The sequence below is a fragment of the Adiantum capillus-veneris genome, chromosome 3 (genome assembly GCF_014529385.1).
Source record: "Adiantum capillus-veneris isolate H3 chromosome 3, ASM1452938v2, whole genome shotgun sequence".
NCBI lineage: Eukaryota > Viridiplantae > Streptophyta > Polypodiopsida > Polypodiales > Pteridaceae > Adiantum > Adiantum capillus-veneris.
Window position 1 is genome coordinate 30158349 of NC_140933.1, and position 21861 is coordinate 30180209.

General features: G+C 40.7%; 1 protein-coding gene across 1 annotated transcript; it reads left to right on the forward strand.

The window, feature by feature from the left end:
- Positions 1 to 3814: 3814 nt before the first annotated feature.
- LOC147460679 (uncharacterized) lies at positions 3815 to 20604 on the forward strand. Its single transcript, XM_086508400.1, has 3 exons — positions 3815 to 5254; positions 17465 to 17833; positions 18156 to 20604. Exons 1-3 carry the CDS (start codon positions 4082 to 4084, stop codon positions 18255 to 18257), a joined length of 1644 nt encoding a protein of 547 aa, XP_086364526.1. The 5' UTR covers positions 3815 to 4081; the 3' UTR covers positions 18258 to 20604.
- Positions 20605 to 21861: the final 1257 nt, after the last annotated feature.

Genomic DNA, 21861 nt, shown 5'->3' on the forward strand with positions numbered 1-21861 from the left:
TGCTCACCACCCTGCTCAAAAAACACATATGACCTGTCATGGCAGATACCTGACATATCTGATCCTCCCTCCCAGCCATATAAGCAAGGTCCCTCTCCAACGAACTCTGTATCTGCTTGATAACCCACTGCAGAGCTACACTTACCAACATACCTCTCAACCACAACTCACATACCTCTTTCCAACTTTGATTGCACCAATGTTTTGGCTAAATCCTTGTGTTAAACTATTCTGATTTTAGTTTATGTGAGCATTGTATATATGGGAAACACCCTAAGCTTACCACATCACCATTTGATACAATGTTAGAGAATCCTCTATATTTGGTTCATAGTGATCTATGTGGGCCTATGCCACACAAGTCTCTAGGGGAGGCATTATATTTCTCGACGTGCATAGATGACTCTACTCAAAAGGTGTGGATCTACCTCTTGAAGAGGAAAGATGAAGTCTTTAGTGTCTTACAGAAGTTCCTAGCTATGGTTGAGAACCAATCTGGAAAGAAGTTGAAGGCTTTGTGCTACTAACAATGAGGGAGAGTACGTCTCCATTGAGTTTAAGGACTTTTGTAGTAAATGAGGCATCAAAAGAAAGTTTACTACACTTTTATACACACCTAGTCAAAATGGAGTTGTTGACCACATGAATAGAACTATTCCTGGGAGAGAGTGACTTCCACGCTTTCTATGGAAAATTTATCTCAAGAGTTTTGGGGCGAGGCTATTATGATAGCGGTGCATATAATTAATAGGTTGCCTAGTACACCGTTGAGCTACAAGATTCTGTAGAAGATGTGGGCATGCAAGAAGCCCAATTGTGATAGATTGGGTGTGGGGCATTCTCACATGTGCCTAAAGAGCTTAGAAATAAGCTGGACCCCAAGTCACACTAATGCATCTTCATGGCTATGATGCAGATAGAGAGATGGGTTATCATCTCTGGAACCCAGAATCTTGGAGATTTATTTAAAAGATGCACAGGCAACTTGTGAAAGAGGATGGGTATCACAAAGTGAGATTCAAGGACGTACCCTAAAATTTAGTTACGCAAAATGACTCAGTTTACTAGTGATGTATCTATCACTAGTATTGCTCTAGAGAGAGCTAGTGATGCTCTTGAGAGAGCATAGTCCAATAGTCAGGCATTAAGGATACCTACATGTGTATCTTGTGTCCCTTAGCGTTTTTAAGCCAGGGTTAGACTATTTGCTGGTCACTGACCTGCGTAGAGCCCTACCTGCTGCCAAGAGGTGAGATGGAAGATAGCATGAACTTGGAGCAAACAATGCAATCTGAGTATCACTTGATTATGGAAACTAAAACTTGGAAGTGATAGAGTTGCCAGAGGGAAAACAACACTTGCCTTGCACATGGGTGTACAAGAAGAAGTACACGACTAAAGACGCCAAGCCTACATATACCGCTAGATTGGTTACTAAGGGTTTCAAGCAAAAGAAAGGCATAGATTTTGATGAGATTTTTACTCCGGTGGTTAAGATGACCACATTGTGTCTTGTGCTTGGAATAATAGCCATTGAGGACATGAAACTTGTCATATGGATGTGAAGACGACTTTCCTTCACAGGGATCTTGGCGAGGATGTCTACACACAATAGCCACAGGGTTTTTAAAAGTCAAACTTGAAAATCCTACAAGGGTAGAACTAGTGTGTCGATTGCTTAAGGCATTGTATGGCCTAACGCAGAGCTGAGGGTAGTGGTACATACAAGTACATGCAATCCCAAGGTTATGAAATCAGCTAGGAAGGTCATTGCTTGTATACCAGGAAGTTGAATGATGGTTCACTTATCGTGTTGATACTCTATGTTAATGATATGCTCACTGCGGGGAAGTCTAAAGATGCAGTTGCCATCTTGAAGAAGTGACTTAGCATGCAATTTTCTATGGTGGATTTGGGAGATGCATGCCACTTTCTTGGTATGCGTATCAAGAAGGATATAAAACGTGGAATACTTGAGTTGTCACAGGAAACATATATCCACAAGATCTTGCAACATTTTAGTATGCAGAGGAGGAAGGCTGCATTGAGTACCCCAATGCAGGCATATGAAAAACTTAGCAAGAATGATGCTCCAAGTTTCATATTGAGAAAGCAAAAATGACCAAGGTGCCATATTCTTTAGTAGTTGGAAATCTTATGTATGCCATGGTAGCCACGAGACCAGACATTGCTTTTGTAGTGGGAGTGGTAAGCATATTTATGGCAAATCCTGGCAAAAAGCAGGAAGTGGTGAAGCACATTTTGAGATATCTAAAAGGTATGATATACAAGTGCTTAGGCTTTGGGAATAGTGATGCATCCATTGTGGGTTACGCAGATGCAAATTATGCAGGTTGTGTGGATAGTCAAAGATCCACGTCTAGCTATGTTTTCCTATTTGCTAGAGCAGCTGTGTCATGGACATCATGTCTCCAAAACTGTACGTCATCTTCCATTATAGAGATAGAGTATGTGGCAGTTTTCGATGTTAGCATGGAAGCGATATGGTTAGCTTGCCTAGTGGGAGATCTTGGCATTACTCAGACTCTAGTGTTGCATTGTGATAGTCAAAGTGCTTTTGCATTAGCAAAGAACCTTGTGTTTTACTTTAAGTCAAAACACATAGTAGTCCATTATCATGTGATACATGACATACTAGCTAGCAAGCGCATTGAGCTAGTCAAGGTTCATACAAATGACAACCCTACAGGTGCTCTCACGAAGGGCCTACCCTTTGAGTGATTTGCACATTGATGGAGAGTATGGGTGTAGGGTGATGCCATTCGGATGCTTCACGGTTGTACATATGTACATACATAGGCCACTTGGGCCACATTGGCCTTCAAGTGGGAGATTGTTAGGGTTCAAGCCAACTAGATGAACACCCATCACATTGTCTGTACTAACTTTATCTATTCTTTTGATTATATAGAACAATAAGGAGTAGTAAGGCAATTCCAATCCTCACGTAGAGCTCCACCACATCGTGCTCGTGTCTGTTCTTCTTCTCCCTCGCACTTCGCATGCACCACACACTCTTCACTTCCCCCAAGATTCTGGGATTCTCAACTCAATTCTAAATGCATGATTCCATCTGGTTTGGATGGTTTGGCCAATTAGAATGCTATCAACTTTCCAGAAGGGCTCACAAGTGTTTTGAAGTAGAAGTCAGATATTGGAAAGATGTTTATAAAGAACTAAAGCCAAAAGTAGTCGGGTATCAGATGGAATTTGCCCAGGTGCAAGTGTCATGAAGAATCTCTGGTCCACCTTTTTGTACAATGCAAATTTGACATGTTGTTTAAATCAGAGCTTCAAAAAGTCTACGATGTTGATGCCTTATTGCTTAAGTGGAGGTCCTTATTATTGGGAGAATGTAGTTTTGTTGATGTGCCGCCATGGACCTGCCTAAGGGATGCTCAGTTATGGAAAATCTGGTTGGAATGAAACAAAGCTCTTTTTAGTCTTGCTCACTCCCCATCCGCAGTTCCCTTGATTATCGATTTTTTTAGAGTTATGAAGGAGATTTATGGTATGGTTACTGATGCTACACTAATGGAAGTCAAAGAGCTGCAAAAAGCCCTTAAATGGCAAAGGTGGAGATCTATCATTTTCTCCTTTTACGAGCCTTCAAGAATGTATATGATGCTCAGATACTACTCCTTTGTTTGATGTATTTTGCTCACTCCCTTATTGGCCTGTTCTCTCTGAGGATCACCCCTATCCTTCCTTAGGGGTTGTTGTATTTTCCTGTTATCCTTTATGATTTTTCAAAAAAGAAAAAGAAAAAAAGAGACGGTGGTACATTTGAGCAAATTACCATCGAGCAAGCGTATTGTTTCTGGAGTGATATGGAGTACAACATATAGATACAAAATCATTCTTTTTAACTTTGGTCCGCCCGGACACTTGCGAAAAGTGTTCCTGGTAAATAGCGCATATGCAGGGAGTCTGAAATGAGATAGAGGGAGAGAGAGAGAGAGAGAGAGAGAGAGAGTTACAAGTACATTGTAGAGTTGTAGCATAAGCACTGCATGAATTAAGAGTCCTGTGCAACATTCTCTGCTGCATCGCATCGGTTATGAAGCTGAGGCCGAAGGATAATAGTATGATGTTGGGCGATGTACTGGACTCTCCATTAATGCTCACAAAGCTGCAAGCTGGCCAAGCTGCGCCTATTTTGCAAAGTCATTCTGCTGGCTTTCATTACCATCATCAAGCTTCAGCTCATGAACATGTACACCCTCGCTCTCGGCCTTCTGTTAATGATGACATGGCCCTACCGTATGGTGCTGTTACTTTGTTTGCCCAACAAGCACCATATCACCCAATCATGGGTTATAATGTGCTTGCCTTTTCATCTTCGGAGTCTCCACCATCGCTCGCTGGACCTGTCGAAAATACGGCACTCATTAGCCACCACCTTCCAGATAATGCAAACTCAGCTACCTCTTCATACATGCAGTCATTTGAGCACGAAAAACACGAAGAGAAAGAAGATGAAGCAGCAATATTAGTGAGCTCTAATTTTCCCACATGTATCCCCCTTTTTGGGGCAAGAAATCACAATATTCACCATGATGCACAAAATAGTCCCTATCATTGCCATTATGCATCCGGCCTATCTAGTTCTCATGAAATCTCTGTCAAACATATGCAATATGATCCGAGCCATAGCTTTGTTTCAGAGAAATTCTCATTTCCTCGAGATCATCAGCTTCAAGCTGAAGATTGTAGCAGTTTGATTGCAAGTGATGTGCAATTAGATTCCAACACTGCAAGCTCTTGGAATGGTATGATGAATGGAGGTGGCTGCAACCCTGATTTCGTGGCAACGATGGTGACATCGTCATCTTCGTCGTCTGCAACACCATCAAGCATGTACTCAGCTGGTGGGCAACTAATACCTTTACCTAATGAGACTTTGCAAGCAGCATGGAAGGGATACCTTGGCGCTGGCCCTTTCAATGAAAAACTTATTGGCACCAACAGTGGAATGGTGGATGCAGAAATGCATATCAAAATAGGGGGTACAGGTACCCATCAAGCGAGTGCGGTTAATTCAACATTAGATCATCAGAAGAGCAGCAACAAGAAGAGATCAAGGAAACGCAAAAGGAGGTGCTACAAGAATGTGGAGGAGATGGAGACGCAGCGAAAGACTCACATCGCCGTGGAGCGCAACAGGCGCAAGCAAATGAATGAACACCTTCGCGCTCTGCGATTGCTCATGCCTCAATCTTACATTGAACGGGTACCTACCCCCCCCCCCCCCCTCTCTCTCTCTCTCTCTCTCTCTCTCTATCTATATATATATATATATATATATATATATATATATAGAGACACACACACACACAAACATATATATGTGTTAAAATTTATCTTCATGTGTGTGTGTGTGTAGTGTGGCTGATTGGTTATCCAAGTCCCTTCTTGAGGTACACGTCCCTCGTCACTAAATGACACCTCCCCAGGGAGGTGGGATCAATGGCCCACAGTAGGCGTCGCGAGCGGGTGCAATCCGAGCCGTCCGATCGACATTTAAACTAGGTGTGAACTAAGCGTGAACTCGGAGATATGTGCACCACACCAAATTGGGTGTGAAATCGACGTGAACACGGTGTGAACTAGGTGTGAACTGGGGAGGGCCTGCACACCACACCAAATTTGGTGCAAACTCGATGTGAACTAGGTGTGAACTAGGTGTAAACCTGTCCGCGACGCCGTGATCTATAAACTTATCCCACACACACCTTTCAACGAGCACGCGTTAGCCTAGTGGTTAGAGTCAATCCCGTGGGGGAGAGGGTAGTGGGTTCAAGTCCCGAATCCGAGAAAGTGGGAATCCTTTGCATTCCGTAGGCAATCCAACGGTCACGATCAATCGGTGATCGTGAGCCATTGATCCCACCTCCAAATGGAGGTGTCAATTAGTGACGAGGGTACACGTCCTGAGTTCACGCATAGGACCGCAACTATATCTGCCATGGGGTGGGCTAGTCAGAGAGATTTCTGAGTTCTTTTGGGATTGTTCTCTCTCTCTCTCTCTCTCTCTCTCTCACACACACACACACACACACACACACACACACACATGAAGATAAATTTTAACACATATATAGGAACAATCCTAAGAGACCTCAATCAACTCTGGGTGTGTGTGTGGATGTGAATAAGAAGACGAAACTAGCATAGCCTTTCTATCACCCAAGTGTGGTAGATTTGTTATCCTATAAATTTCCTTCTTGAGTCATACGGATGTATGAGGTCTCTTGGATTGATTCTATGATATTAATCTCTCTCTCTCTCTCTCTCTCTCTCTCTCTCTCTCTCTCCCCCTCCAAGATACATAACACACAATATCATCCTTAGTTCAAATCCCCTTGTTCTATTCTAAATAAAGAAGGCCCTAGAGAAGAAGAGATGTAACCTTACACCTTTTGTTGTTTTGAGTCCTCGAGTCTGCTAAAATTTAATGGACTCATGTTATGAAGCATTGAAAGGTTCCCTTGTTTTTTTGTGCTTTCTTAAAGTGTGGGGTTTGCACAGAGGAAGTAGCACGAAAGTGCAACAAAGCAGCATCATCTCTCGAATGGAAAGAGACCTTCATTATACACTGGTCCCCCTAGCGTTTGAAACTTGGAAGGGGCTCCTTGATCCCTTCTTGGAGATGAGAAATTTCTTGATACTAAGTAACAAAGGGGTCTCTAGACTTTCACATCATCTTTGGATGATAATAAGCTCCGATGGAAGGAAGTGAAACAAGTAGTAGTTCAACATAATTTTACTTATGAAAGGCATTTAATCAATAGAGTCTTGGAAGTTCTGTCATAGTCCTATATGTGTGTGACTTGGTCAGAGTTAGATTGGAAAGCCTGGCATTGGACAAAAGACAGAGTGTTCACACTTACCAAGACCCAAGATACCTACAACAAGTTGATATACAAAGCGGACTGGTTTGCTTCACTCGTTAAAATATTTCCTTTGTATGGAAGAAAGATTGATCAGAAGAGGGTTGGTGGAAGAGTATTAATATCATATGGGATATCAAATGGCCAAACTTCATGAAGATGTTTACATGGAAATTGCTATGGGAAGCCATCCCGAATGGGAATAAGATTCGCGATAGAGGGATTGGCTCTAAGACCTACTCTAGTTGCAAAATCGCTTCGGAGGATACCCTACATCTATTTAAAAACTACCCTACCACACACGTTTAAGTTGTAAGAATATGAAAATGTGTATGAAAGACCTAGAAGATTATCTTTTATACGAATGACTTAATCCTAGGGAGTAGATCGCATAAACGAGCCATCGTGGTTTGCACCCAAATCACTAGATACAATTATTTGAAACAAGTGTGGGAAGCCATAAACGTTTACGTCTTTGAGGAAAAATATGTTGTGGCTCAATTCAATTATGTTGTAAATGAGAGGACTGAGCTCATGTATGTTGTAGGATCTAGGAGAGGAGCATCCCCTAATGCCGAAGAGGGAACATGCACTTGATTGCATCAGCCACTCAAATAGTAATACTTAGCAGCTCTTTGTCAGTGCCCTCCTACGGATTTATACAAAGTGGTAATACTTAGCTATTGGGAGCAAGGGTGGACTTCCACTCTCGGCCATGAAATTCAACCATTTTCCATGATGTAGAAGAGAAAAGAGAGAGATAGAAGGGTTGATGTTGACATGCACACAGATAATAGTACACAAAGAAGGATAGGAGATAAACTCTTACACAAGGAGATGACACAGTGAAGCTCCATAGCACAAGATATAGGTTAACAGAGGGGAAAGAGAAAATTTGAGAGTATCTCACACTAAAGATTGTAGCCCCAAACTCAACTAGACCTCCCCCTTGTGGAGTTTGGTATTTATTATTTGATATTGATTATGGGTGCCCAAAATTGGAGGCCTTTTTTCTACACTTAGCTCCACTTTAGTTTATGAGTGGAGCATATCAAATATCGCATGAGGGTGAGTTTTCACTAATTATTTACAAGCGAGCCATAGTGGCTTATTGGAAAGATAAACTATAACACTATGCAAATAAAAATTATTGAGAATAATTTATTGTCGACGCCTTCTCCTTAACTCTGAGAATTATATAACATCAACTCACTATTAATAAAAATAAAAAGACAACACAATAATAATCATTCCATGTTAGCTATCTAAATTGTAGTTAACCGCATAAAACAAGAGGGTGCCCAATTCCAATCTACACAACATCAACTCACCATTAGGAAAAATAGAAAGACAACACATAATTAATCATTACACATCGGCTATCCGAATTGTAGTTAACCACATACAACAGGAGGATGCCCAATCTCGTAACATTAACAGCTCTTTGTCAATCCCTTGCTACGAATTTGTACAAGCATCTTTTGGAAACAATGCCTCCTCAAAACACATGTAGTGCTTGAGGTTGTTTGAATAGTCTTTTTCGAGTAAATATAATAGTTCCCTTGTTTAAAAGGCTCACACGTCATGTGAGTCTTCACCATAATGTTTGTTTTACCAACAAATATAAGAAGAAGCATGTTACAATAGACTTGGGGTGCTGCATAAAAGTATATTGACTTGTTCTATCATGTAAGAAAGAGGCACATTACAATAGAGTTGGAGAGCATAAAAGTAGACCCTATTGACTTGTTCTATCATGCCTAATCATTTTGAGAATACTTAGAGGTGTAGTCTCAAAGAGGAGTACTCCATTTTGTATAAATGGGTAATTCACATAACTTTCTCTTTTAGTTAGTCATCATGTATAAGTCACGTTGGACTTACCTCAATAGTGTCCCCCTTGAGCCAAAGTTCGAACTTGTTCTTCTTCTTTGTCCTCCTTGACATCTTGTAGTTTGTACAATAGTTGTCTAGCTATTGAAGGACACTAATCATGACCTTTTGATGATTGGTTTTTGAATGTGTAGCATAACTCCTAGGGTGTACCACTCATATCTTGATTAGGGTGACTATAAAATGGAGAGAGAGAGAGAGAGAGAGAGATGGAGAGAGATGTTCATTTATAGGATGACTAGAAGACGAAGAGAGGGAGAGAGAGAATAACAATGGATTCCAAAGCTTTGGCTAAAGGAAAATGCATTCCTCTCAATGAATTAACTCTTACATTGATTGTGTGAGGGGCTTTTTAGAGACTAAATATGGGTTGGATATATCTTACAATCTGCAAATCTATTGGGCCAAGTAGGAATCCTAGGTAGGATTAATTATCTATGCTAATGTTGTGACGTGTGAAGATATACCTTTGGCATTCAAAATATGATGGTAGAAAGCATATTCTACTAATTAAGGGGCGTTTTTAAAGTGAAACATGCCCACTCCCTTCCAACACTCATATGTGTGGATATCAAATATGTCTTTGAAGAAGGAAATACAACACAATGGGACAAATTTTCGTTGTTTTTGTTGATTAAATTAGTGCATAATTAGCATAAACGTTTCTTCAATGCAAGAGTTGATTCGTGTATGACAGCTTAGCATGAGCCTTGTCTTCACAACTTGCAATATTTGTTTGGAAAAACTTTGCAACCGAAGCATCGCAAGTTATAATTGTATTCAAGTTACATGAAACTTTTGTTTGTTGGACCAAAAAAGATAAGTAATTTGTGTAATGTAAGAAAGTTCCATAACAAAGATCATCATTGAAGATTTCAACTCATTCAAGGACTTTATGAAACACACTAAGATATGAATGTCTTTTATTTGTTAAAGATGTAGAAATGTGACTTTCTTGATTTCCCTACCCCAACAATTCTAGTCTAAGGAAGGATATTTGATTTAGCCTTTCCTGCAAGTCTATGTATTATACTTCAATTTTAATGTTGACAAAAAACAAGAAGAGTAAATTTCAATTAAATGTGGAAAGATGTTAGATTTTGGTTTGCCTTTCCTGATCATTGACTTACGTAATATTCACTTATGTAATTTTCAATACTCCTCAAATACTGAGAGGTGTAGTCTCAATGAGGAGTATAGGCCACATTGGACTTACCTCAATAGTGTCCCCCTTGAGCCAAAGTTGGAACTTCTTCTTCTTCTTTTGTCCTCCTTGACATCTTGTAGTCTGTACAAGAGTTGGCTAGCTATTTAAGGATGCTAATCATAACCTTTTCATGTTTAGGTTTTTCAATTTTAACATAACTCCTAGGGTGTACCACTAATATCTTAATTAGGTTGACTAGAAAATGGATGGAGAATGCATTCCTCTCAATGAATTAACTCTTATATTGATTGTGAGAGGGTCTTTTTAGAGACCAAGTATGGGTTGGATATATCTTACAATCTATTGGTCCAAGTAGGCATCCTAGGTAGAATTTATCTATGCTAATGTTGTGATGTGTGAAGATATCTATAACATACATGTAAGGCAAAAGTTCGATAGAAGTTTCTAAATAGTTAGTTGGAAATTCCATTGGAATATGTTGTTAGCATTGGATATACTTTTGGCCTCCAAAATATGTAAGGCCGAATTTGGATATAAATTTTTGAATAGTTTATGGGAAAATTCCAATGTACATACTGGCTACAATCTTTTTTCCATTTCTTTTAGAGAGAATCAAAGGAGATGCTCTTTGACTTGAGAGGCAAAAAAGTGAATACCTTTTACTTATGCCTTTTGTGGTCTCTTAGGGAAAGTTCCCATGGCCAAGAGAGGGAGATTTTTATGGGCATGTGTAAAGGCGAGAGGAGCGATGGAGAGTACCAATGTTCGCGGAAAATGTGTGTCAGCTTAATATCATGCCGTTTTCAATTTCAAAAATGCCGGTTAAGGGAAAAGGGAAAAAAGGAGAAATTCCTTCTCAAAATAGAGGACCATAGAGTGGAAACTGAAAAAATTTGCTTGGTTTCAAATTTGTCAAGGCAAATTCAAGGAAAGGAATTTTGTGGGCTTGCCTGCGTAGCAGAGGGCGCGTGGAAGAGAGAAGGACGTGCCATGTATCCACACGAGGGCAGAGAGAGATCTTTTCGCTGGAGGAGTAGCCGGACACAGAGTACCTGCTCGTTGCTGCTTTTCTTCGTAGAGGTCCATGGGGAGTGGAAAGAGCAAGGGTGGAGTCGCAAGGGACCCGGGACGAGACGTAGGTGCTCATGTCGTCCGAGGCGGCCCCCTTGAGCCAAAGTTGGAACTTCTTCTTTTGTCCTCCTTGACATCTTGTAGTCTGTAAAAGAGTTGGCTAGCTATTTAAGGGTGCTAATCATAACCTTTTCATGTTTAGGTTTTTCAATTTTAACATAACTCCTAGGGTGTACCACTAATATCTTAATTAGGTTGACTAGAAAATGGATGGAGAATGCATTTCCTCTCAATGAATTAACTCTTATATTGATTGTGAGAGGGTCTTTTTAGAGACCGAGTATGGGTTGGATATATCTTACAATCTGCAATCTATTGGTCCAAGTAGGCATCCTAGGTAGGATTTATCTATGCTAATGTTGTGATGTGTGAACATATCTATAGCATATATGTAAGGCAAAAGTTTGATAGAAGTTTCTAAATAGTTAGTTGGAAATTCCATTGGAATATGTTGTTAGCATTAGATATACTTTTGGCCTCCAAAATATGTAAGGCCTAATTTGGATAGAAATTTTTGAATAGTTAATAGGAAAATTCCAATGTAGTATGTTGTTAGCATTAAATATACCTTTGGCATTGCTAAGTATGGAGATTGATTTACCCCTTGTAATTTTCTGTGGTAAAAGCGCATATTTGTAAGGCCCCCATTATGAGGAGAATCCATCGTGCGTGAAGGAAAATCACTCGCCGAAAACCAAAATTTTGACGGCAAAAAATCAGGGGCAACTTTAGGGGCCCTCGAGACTTTTTTTTCCCTCGTCGGAATATTCCTTTTCGTCGGAATATTATGGCCGGACGGCGACCGGAAAGTGGTCGGAAATCAACCGATCGGTTGGCCGGTAGGCCGGTGGCCGGTGATTAGAAGTCAATGGCAGGTGGCGGGTGGCCGAATTCAAAAGCGGATTTGTCTACACAAGGGCGGATTGGAGGGTCCGATTTGGATTTATTCACACAAGGACGGCTACACATGGCTGCCTCTCAGAGGGCAGCCCTTTTGGCCTATAAAAGGAGGCCATTTCTACACACATTTTATAGTGTAAAGTTGATGCAACAAGGTGGGTGTGAGGTGCTGAGAGTGAAGCAAGGCGAGAGCTCTATTAAGGGTATAATCCCTTTGTACACTACTTCTTGTTTTGAAGTACTAAAACCATTGAGTGGCTGTTTTCTCGTGGACGTAGCCCACATTGGGTGAACCACGTATATTGTGTGTACTCTCTCTCTCTCTCTCTACTCTATAATCTCTTGTGTGTGAAATCTATCTCTCTCCATTAAGTAATCTACTCAAATATCTATTTAGCTACGTCTTATTTCCTAACAACTGGTATCAGAGCAAGGTTTGCTCGTAGCTAAATTATCTCAAGGGAAAGGATTCCTTGAATTGAGTGGAAGTTATGGCGGAGGAAGGGAAGCTCAAGATTGAGAAGTTCAACGGCAAAAACTATCAGCATTGGAAGATGCAGATTGAAGACTATCTCTACCAGAAGGACCTCTATTTGTCACTAGGCGGTCTTGCAAAGAAGCCCGCAACGATGGCAAATGAAGCATGGATTGTCCTTGATCGAAAGGCACTGGGAACAATCCGGTTAAGCTTAGCGTCAACGGTGGCCTTCAATGTTTCGGAGATGAAGACCACGGAGGACTTGATGAAGTCACTTGACGACTTCTACGAGAAACCATCGGCATCCAATAAGGTATTTCTTATGAAGCGTTTGTTCAATCTAAAGATGACAGAGAATGGTTCAGTTGCAGAACACCTAAATTACTTTAACACAAACATAAGTCAACTTCGATCGGTGAAAATAAATTTCGATGACGAAGTGCGAGCTCTCCTTATACTATCATCTCTACCAGATAGTTGGGACAACCTTGTGATGGATGTAAGTAATTCTATTTTTGGCACAAATACTCTTAAGTTTGATGATGTTGTGGGTGTTCTCCTAAGCAAGGAAATACGAAGGAGAAGCATAGGAGAATCATCAAGTGCTGCACTATCAGTAGAAACAAGAGGAAGGCCTAAGGAGAGGTTCAAAAACCAAAAGGGTCGTGATCGCTCAAGGCGGAGCAAGTCACGCACTAAGTCAGTTCTTGAATGTTGGAACTGTGGCAAGAAGGGCCACGTCAAGAAGGATTGCTGGTCCAAGAAGAAGAAGGAGACAGAGTCTCAAGACAACAAGCCAACATCGGAGGCCAATGTGGCAGGTAAAGTAGAGCAAGATGCTCTAATTCTCTCATTAGACAATGTGTCTAATTCCTAGATAGTAGATTCCGGGGCTTCATTCCATGCGACACCACACAAGCAACATTTCCAAGACTACACCAAAGGTAATTTTGGGTATGTATACTTGGGAGATGATGAAGCTTGTGAGATTGTCGGCAAAGGTACAGTTTCTGTCAAAACTGCTAATGGAAATAAATGGAAGCTTAAAGATGTTAGGCATGTTCCTTCTCTTCGCAAAAATTTGATCTCTACAGGAAAATTGGACGATGAAGGTCACATTATTGCATTTGGAAACAAATGGTGGAAGATCTCAAAGGGATCTTTGGTGGTTGCCAAAGGAGAAAAGTTCGGTACACTTTACTTGTGTACTATTAGCACGCAACCTTCACCTTGTGCAGCAACTACAGAAGTTGACAGTGCGGTGTGGCACTACCGGCTTGGGCATATGAGTGCCAAAGGAATGCAAATCCTTCAAACAAAGAAGCTTCTACCAGGTTTGAAAGAAGTGGACTTAGTTCTGTGAAGATTGTGTTTATGGTAAACAAAAGAGGGTGAAATTTCAAAAATCAAAAAATGAAAAATAAAATAAAAAACTTGAGCTGGTTCATTCTGATGTTTGGGGTCTTGCAAGTACACCATCACTTGGTGTCTCATTGTACTATGTAACATTCATAGACGATGCGACTAGAAAAACATGGGTTTATGTCATGAAGAATAAGTCCGATGTATTTTCCATATTTCAAAGGTGGAAAGCCTTTGTGGAGAATGAAACAGGTACCAAGGTTAAATGCCTCAGATCCGACAATGGAGGTGAATATTATAGCCAAGCTTTTGTGCTAGCAATGGCATTCGGAGGCAAAGGACAACCCCAAGGACACCTCAACAAAATGGGATTTCGGAAAGGATGAACATGACAATCATGGAGCGAGCACGAAGCATGCGGCTACATGCTGGCCTACCGTTTGAGCTTTGGGCGGAAGCTGTAAGTACGTCAGTGTACTTAATCAATCGGTCACCCTCAACGGCATTGGATGGGGGAGTTCCAGAAGAGGCATGGATAGGTAAACCGGTGAATTATGTATTTCTCAAAGTGTTTGGGTGTGAGGCTTTCATGCACATAGATAGAAGCCTAAGATCAAAGCTAGATGCAAAGTCCAAAAAGTGTTTCTTCATTGGCTATGGAGAAGGTGACTTTGGGTATCGCCTATGGAATCCTGAAGATGGTAAAATCTTTAGGAGTAGGGATGTAATTTTTAACAAACAAAATATGTACAAAGATTACTTGGAAAGAAATCAAACAAAAGAAACAGGTGATGAGTACATGGAGCTTGAGGACGGTGAAGACTCAAGGACTGCAAACGGTGACAATGTGCAACAACGTCAACCAAATGAGGAGCCTCAACCTATTCCCCGAAGATCTACAAGAGCAAGTAGACCTCCAGAAAGGTTTGTTCCTTCCTTCAACCATCTCTTGATCTCAGATTGTGGAGAGCCGGAATCATACGAAGAAGCTATGCAACATGAATCCAAAGAAGAATGACGAAGAGCATGCAAGTGGAGATGGACTCACTACATCGCAACCAAACATGGGAGTTGGTTGAGTTGCCTAAAGGTAAGCGGTCACTTCAAAACAAATGGGTGTACAAGCTGAAGGAAGAAGAAGGTGGGAAGAAAAGGTACAAGTGTAGGCTTGTGGTAAAAGGGTTTTCTCAAAAGAAAGGTATTGACTTCAATGAAATATTTTCTCCTGTTGTAAAAATGAACTCAATTAGGCTTGTCTTAAGCCTCGTGGCTGCTCTTGATCTAAATCTCGAGCAAATGGATGTAAACACGGCATTCCCTCACGGTGACTTAGAGGAGGAAATCTACATGCTTCAACCAAAGGGGTATGAAGTAAACGGTAAGGAGAAAATGGTTTGCAGATTAAATAAGAGCTTGTATGGTTTAAAGCAAGCATCAAGACAATGGTACTTGAAGTTTGATCGATGGATGTTGGATCATGGATTCACAAGATGCAACTCGGATCACCGCGTCTACACAAAGAATTTGGGAGATGGGAAATTCATCATCCTAATGTTGTATGTTGATGACATACTCATTGCAAGTGCTAACATGCAGGACATCAAAGACCTAAAAGAGGCGCTGTCTAAATATTTTTCAATGAAAGATTTAGGTGCTACAAAGAGGATACTGGGTATGAAAATATCAAGGGACAGGACGAAGAAGACAATAAAGCTATCTCAAGAGGATTACATCAAGAAGGTACTAGAAAGGTTTGCAATGCAAAATACAAAACCAGTTTCTACACCTTTGGCTGGTCACTTTAAACTAACGAAGGATATGTGTCCAAAGACACAAGAGGAGATAGCCTATATGTCTAAAGTTCCATATGCTGCGGCGGTAGGTTCTCTAATGTATGCTATGGTCTGGACAAGGTCAGACATTGCACATGCAGCGGGAGTTGTGAGTAGGTTCATGGACAACCTAGGTAAAGAGCATTGGCAAGCTGTGAAGTGGATACTTAGGTATCTAAAAGGGACAATAACAAATGCTTTGTATTTTGGAGGAATTGATATTTTTCTTCAAGGGTATGCTGATGCAGATATGGCAGGTGACAAAGATACTCGAAGGAGCACTACGGGCTAGTATTCACAGTTGGAGGCACATCAATAAGCTGGGCTTCAAAGTTGCAGAAAGTGATCTCACTTTCTACCACGAAAGCAGAGTATGTAGCAATGACGGAGGCAAGCAAAGAAATTCTGTGGCTTCACAGATTCTTAGAATAGCTTGGATTCAAACAAGACAATTGTGTCTTGTACAGTGATAGCCAAAGCGCTATTCATCTTGCGAAGAACTTAGCCTTTCATTCAAGGACAAAGCACATTGAGGTGAGATATCACTTCATACGCACTCTTTTCGAAGAGGGACAGCTAAAGCTAGGAAAGGTGCATACAAGTGAAAATCCTGCAGACATGTTTACAAAGGTGGTCAACAAGGAGAAGTTGAGCTTTTGCTCATCTTCAATCGGCATTCAAGGATAAGAAGCTAGGATGGAAAGCAGTCACAGGTTTGGTTTGGAGATTAGTCTTCAAGTGGGAGATTGTTAAGTATAGAGCCTGATTTACCCCTTGTAATTTTCTGTGGTAAAAGCGCACATTTGTAAGGCCCCCATTATGAGGAGAAGCCATCGTGCGTGAAGGAAAATCACTCGCCGGAAACGAAAATTTTCACGGCCAAAATCAGGGGCAGCTTGAGGGGCCCCCGAGACTTTTTTCCCCCTCGCCGGAATATTCATTTTCGTCGGAATATTATGACCGGACGGCGGTGGTCGGAAATTGACCGGTCGGTTGGCCGGTGGACGGTAGTCAATGGTCGATGGCCGGTGATTGGAAGTCAATGGCCGGTGGCCTGTGGCCGAATTCAAAAGCGGATTTGTCTACACAAGGGCGGCCACACATGGACGGATTGGAGGATCCGATTTGGACTTATTCACACAAGGACGGCTACACATGGCTGCCTCTCATGAGAGAGGGCAGCCCTTTTGGCCTATAAAAGGAGGCCATTTCTACACACATTTTATAGTGTGAAGTTGATGCAACAAGGTGGGTGTGAGGTGGTGAGAGTGAAGCAAGGCGGGAGCTCTATTAAGGGTATAATCCCTTTGTAAACTACTTCTTGTTTTGAAGTACTAAAGCCATTGAGTGGCTGCTTTCCCGTGGACGTAGCTCACAGTGGGTGAACCATGTATATCGTGTGTACTCTCTCTCTCTCTCTCTCTCTCTCTCTCTCTCTCTCTCTGTCTCTCTCTACTCTATAATCTCTTGTGTGTGAAATCTATCTCTCTCCATTAAGTAATCTACTCAAATATCTATTTAGCTACGTCTTATTTCCTAACAGACATCCAAAATATGATGGGATAAAGCATATTCTACTAACTAAGGGGTGTTTTCAAAGTGAAACGTGCACACTCCCTTCCACTTCAACTATCCGAGCCAAACAATTTAGATCTTGATTTACTTGCCTTGTTGCAATTTCCAACCTAATTTCTTCATGAGATTTATTGTTCAAAAGTTTTCAAAAGTTATTTGTTAATGAGAGCCTATTTTTGAGTAACTTTCCTTTCTCTTCTTATAAGTACAGGGAGACCAAGCCTCCATAGTAGGTGCAACTATCAGATTTGTTGAAGAAATGCAACAAGTATTACAATGCTTGAAGTTACAAAAACAAGTGAGAACCCATTGTATTGAGAGTTATGGATCATATGTTGGAGAAACCTATGAAGTGGACTCAAGTACTATGGAGGATGCATATGCAAGCATGCCCTCAAGTTTTCTTAATGTGGAGGTCACAACCTTGACATCAACAACCTTCTTCATGAAGATCAAAGCTCAAAAAATGTCACATCAACTCTTGCATACGTTACTGACCCTTTCCAAGCTATCTTTGAGAACGACACATCTTAATGTCACCTCCTTTGGACCCTTGATTATATATTCCTTCAACCTTGAGGTAACAATGGGATGGTGTTTTTTTTGTTGCAAAAAGAGTTGTTTATTAGGAAATGGCTTTTGTTTTTATTGCATTTTACTCAGTGCTTCTTACATGTGCTTCTTTGTTGGCTTTTACTTTGCAAAGTTCATATGGTGTATTTAGTATGAAGCATATTGGGAAAAACTAGGATTAGCAAAAGGTGAGGGGATATTACATTTGAATTAAGATTAAACTAGCTTTCAAAATTAAAATCTAGGAATAGACAATGCATAATGTGATGAGATATGACGTTCAAATTTAGGTACCTTATCAACTAATTTATTATTTATGTTGCTTGCAGCTGGACAATAATGATTTCCAAATTCTTACACCTTTTGAGCTTGCGGAGTTGATCAAACACATGCTTTGTATGCAAAGCATGTTGAAGCCAATAGAATGTTAGGTAAAGAAAAGGGCATTTTTAGCCAAAAAGGATAAAAATTCTTGATTCTTTATTTGTAAAGTATAATAAGAAGCCTATCATTCAAGAATTTTTACTTCTTGAAGTCTAGTTGTATCTTCAAAGATTTAAGCATAGAATTATACATAGGTTCCTTGGGACATTTGTAACATTTCTGAGGGAAAATTTACTCAAATCGTGGTCTCTAGCAAGACACCCTAATCATCTATTTTTGGGACTAGAGAGGATACACAAGAATAGCTTATATTTGCTTGAAAATGTGTCTACATAGGTGCCTCTTATAATTGGGAGATGTCATGGGGTACATCATGGATGCTACATCACATTAGGCACCATCATCCGAAGTGGAAAAAAACATATGCCTTCACATGGGTATTCCCTTTATTCTTGATGGCTTGGATAAAGTGACTCGAGGAAATACACACTAGTTTGATAAGGCAAAGCATATCAACAACTCCTTCCCCAAAGCTTAGACATATGAAGAACTCATGGGTTCCACAGCCACTTTCTCCCCTTGAATAATGGATGTGCATTTGGATAGCCAAAATGAGATAGGTCTTTCCTACTTCTAATGCCTTCCTCCCCTTGAATAATGGATGTGCATTTGGATAGACTAAATGAGATAGGTCTTTCCTACTTCTAATGCCTGCAAATAGAGATATGGATTAGCTTCACATTCCCCTTGACCAAATGAGTGTATATGTGGAATAAGCCAACTTGTGAAATAAGCTATTCCATGTCTATGGCGAGGTCTACAGGATGTCCCCATTAGGTTGTATGTTTCATCACAAGTAGGACAAAACTAGAGTATGATAGGTTTTACTTGGTCTTTAAGGTGGTCTTACCTCTCAACTTGTAGCCTCAAGGGCAATGCCTAGCCTCTCACAAAATTTAATTTGAAAAAATGGGTTGACAAACAGGTTTTGGAAAATAGACATGCTTTTGATTAGGTTTGGTCCACCATTTTTGTTTTGATGCAAATTATGATGTAAGTGCTCTTGTGAAGAGAGATGATTGCAAACATAGCAATGATTGCATTTTGATTGCTAAAAATGTGACATAGTCCAAATGCCATGCACAAAAAATTATTTGTGATTTGTGAAAAATCTAGGAATCATTCATGGTCTGAACATAATAAGTGAGAGATTACCTCAAACTTAGTAGAGACTCAATGCATAAAGTAACTATGGTTGCAAAAATAATTTGATTATTCTCTACCAAGTGTGCACAATATGTGCCACAACATGCAAAGTGCATAAGATGGCACATTCTAAGCGTTCTACCTCTTAATTTGACTAGATTTTCCACATCACCTTCCACATTACACATAACACATAAGTTTTGTTTACATGGCTTACAGATGGGCACATCACATCTAGGGGGCTTTTACATAAGAGATGCAACAAATCCCTCATCCCAAAATCCTCTCGTTTTGTGTTTTATTGCACTTAGAGCACTCGCATTATCCCTCACTCAAAACACACAAAGAGTGAAGTACACACAAGTCTCCCCTATCATAAAGGGTGTAGATGTGCTATAACAAGACTTGCCTTAAACACAAGGATATGGAGGGAGGCACAATCCCCCCCTTAAACACAAGTATGTGGAGGGAGGCACAATTATCCCTTGGACGTGTGCAAGATCAGGTGCAGTACCCACTTTTTGCAGTTTGTAGAAACTTGTGCTATCTAAAAGTTGTTAAGTAAACTTGTGCTATTTAAAAGTTGTTAAGTATGAAGCTTGATTTACCCCTTGTAATTTTCTGTGTTAAAAACGCACATTTGTAAAGCCCTCATTATGAGGAGAAGCCATCGTGCATGAAGAAAAATAACTCCCCGAAAAATAAAATTACTTGCCGAAACCAAAATCGAAACGTCGCTTCGTCGGAATATTCCTTTTCGCTGGAATATTATGGTCGGACCGCGGTCGAAAAGTGGTCAAAAAACGATCGTTCGGTTGGCCGGTTGGCCGATAGTCAATGGCCGGTGGCCGGTGGTCGGAAGTCAATAGCCAGTGGCCGAATTCAATGGCGGACTTGTCTTTCCAAGGGCGGTCACACATGGGCGGATTGGAGGGTCCGATTTGGACTTATCGACACAAGGGCGGCTACACATGGCTGCCTCTCATGAGAGAGGGCAACCCTTTTGGCCTATAAAAGGAGGCCATTTCTACACACATTTCATAGAGTGAAGTTGATGCAACAAGGTGGGTGTGAGGTGGTGAGAGTGAAGCAAGGCGGGAGCTCCAAAAGGGCATAATCCCTTTGTAACCTATTTCTTGTTTTGAAGTATTAAAGCCATTGAGTGGTTGTTTTCCCGTGGACCACGTATATCATGTGTACTCTCTCTCTCTCTCTCTACCACTCTCTCTCTCTCTACTCTATAATCTCTTGTGTGTGTAAATTATTTCTCTCCATTAAGTAATCTACTCAATTATCTACTTAGCTACGTCATATTTCCTAACAACTGGTATCAGAGCAAGGTTTGCTTGTAGCTAAAGTATCTCAAGAAAATCATTCCTTGAATTGAGTGAGAGTTATAGCGGAGGAAGGGAAGCTCAAGATTGAGAAGTTCAACAGCAAAAACTACCAACATTGGAAGATGCAGATTGAAAACTATCTCTACCAGAAGGACCTCTATTTGCCACTAGGCGGTCTTGTGAAGAAGTTCGCAACAATGACAGATGAAGCATGGATTGTCCTTGATCGAAAGGCACTGGGAACAATCCGGTTAAGCTTAGCGTCAACGGTGGCCTTCAATGTTTCGGAGATGAATACCACGGAGGACTTGATGAAGTCACTTGATGACTTGTACGAGAAACCATCGGCATCCAATAAGGTATTTCGTATGAAGCGCTTTTTCAATCTAAAGATGATAGAGAATGGTTCAGTTGCAGAACACCTAAATGACTTTAACACAAACATAAGTCAACTTAGATCGGTGAAAATCAATTTCGATGACGAAGTGCGAGCTCTCCTTATACTACCATCTCTACCAGATAACGGGGACAGCCTTGTGATGACTGTAAGTAATTCTATTTCCGGCACAAATACTCTTAAGTTTGATGATATTGTGGGTGTTCTCCTAAGCGAGAAAATACGAAGGAGAAGCACAGGAGAATCATTAAGTGCTGCACTATCAGTGGAAACAAGAGGAAGGCCTAAGGAGAGGTTCAAAAACCAAAAGGGTCATGATCGCTCAAGACGGAGCAAGTCACGCACAAAGTCAGTTCTTAAATGTTGGAACTGCAGCAAGAAGGGCCACATCAAGAAGGATTGCTGGTCTAAGAATAAGAAGGAGACTGAGTCTCAATACAACAAGCCAACATCGAAGGCTAATGTGATAGGTAAAGTAGAGCAAGATGCTCTAATTCTCTCATTAGACAATGTGTCTAATTCCTGGATAGTATATTCCAAGGCTATAATGTTATTGTTGTGGTTTTCATATATCCTATAGTGCTTGATGCAAGTTTCCTATAGGAAAAATTTGATTAAGATTAAGCATCATAGATCTTTCATCCATTTCAATCAATTCCATTTCTTAAGTTCACCTATGTTGTAGATTATAGGGTTGTGAATGTGCCAAAG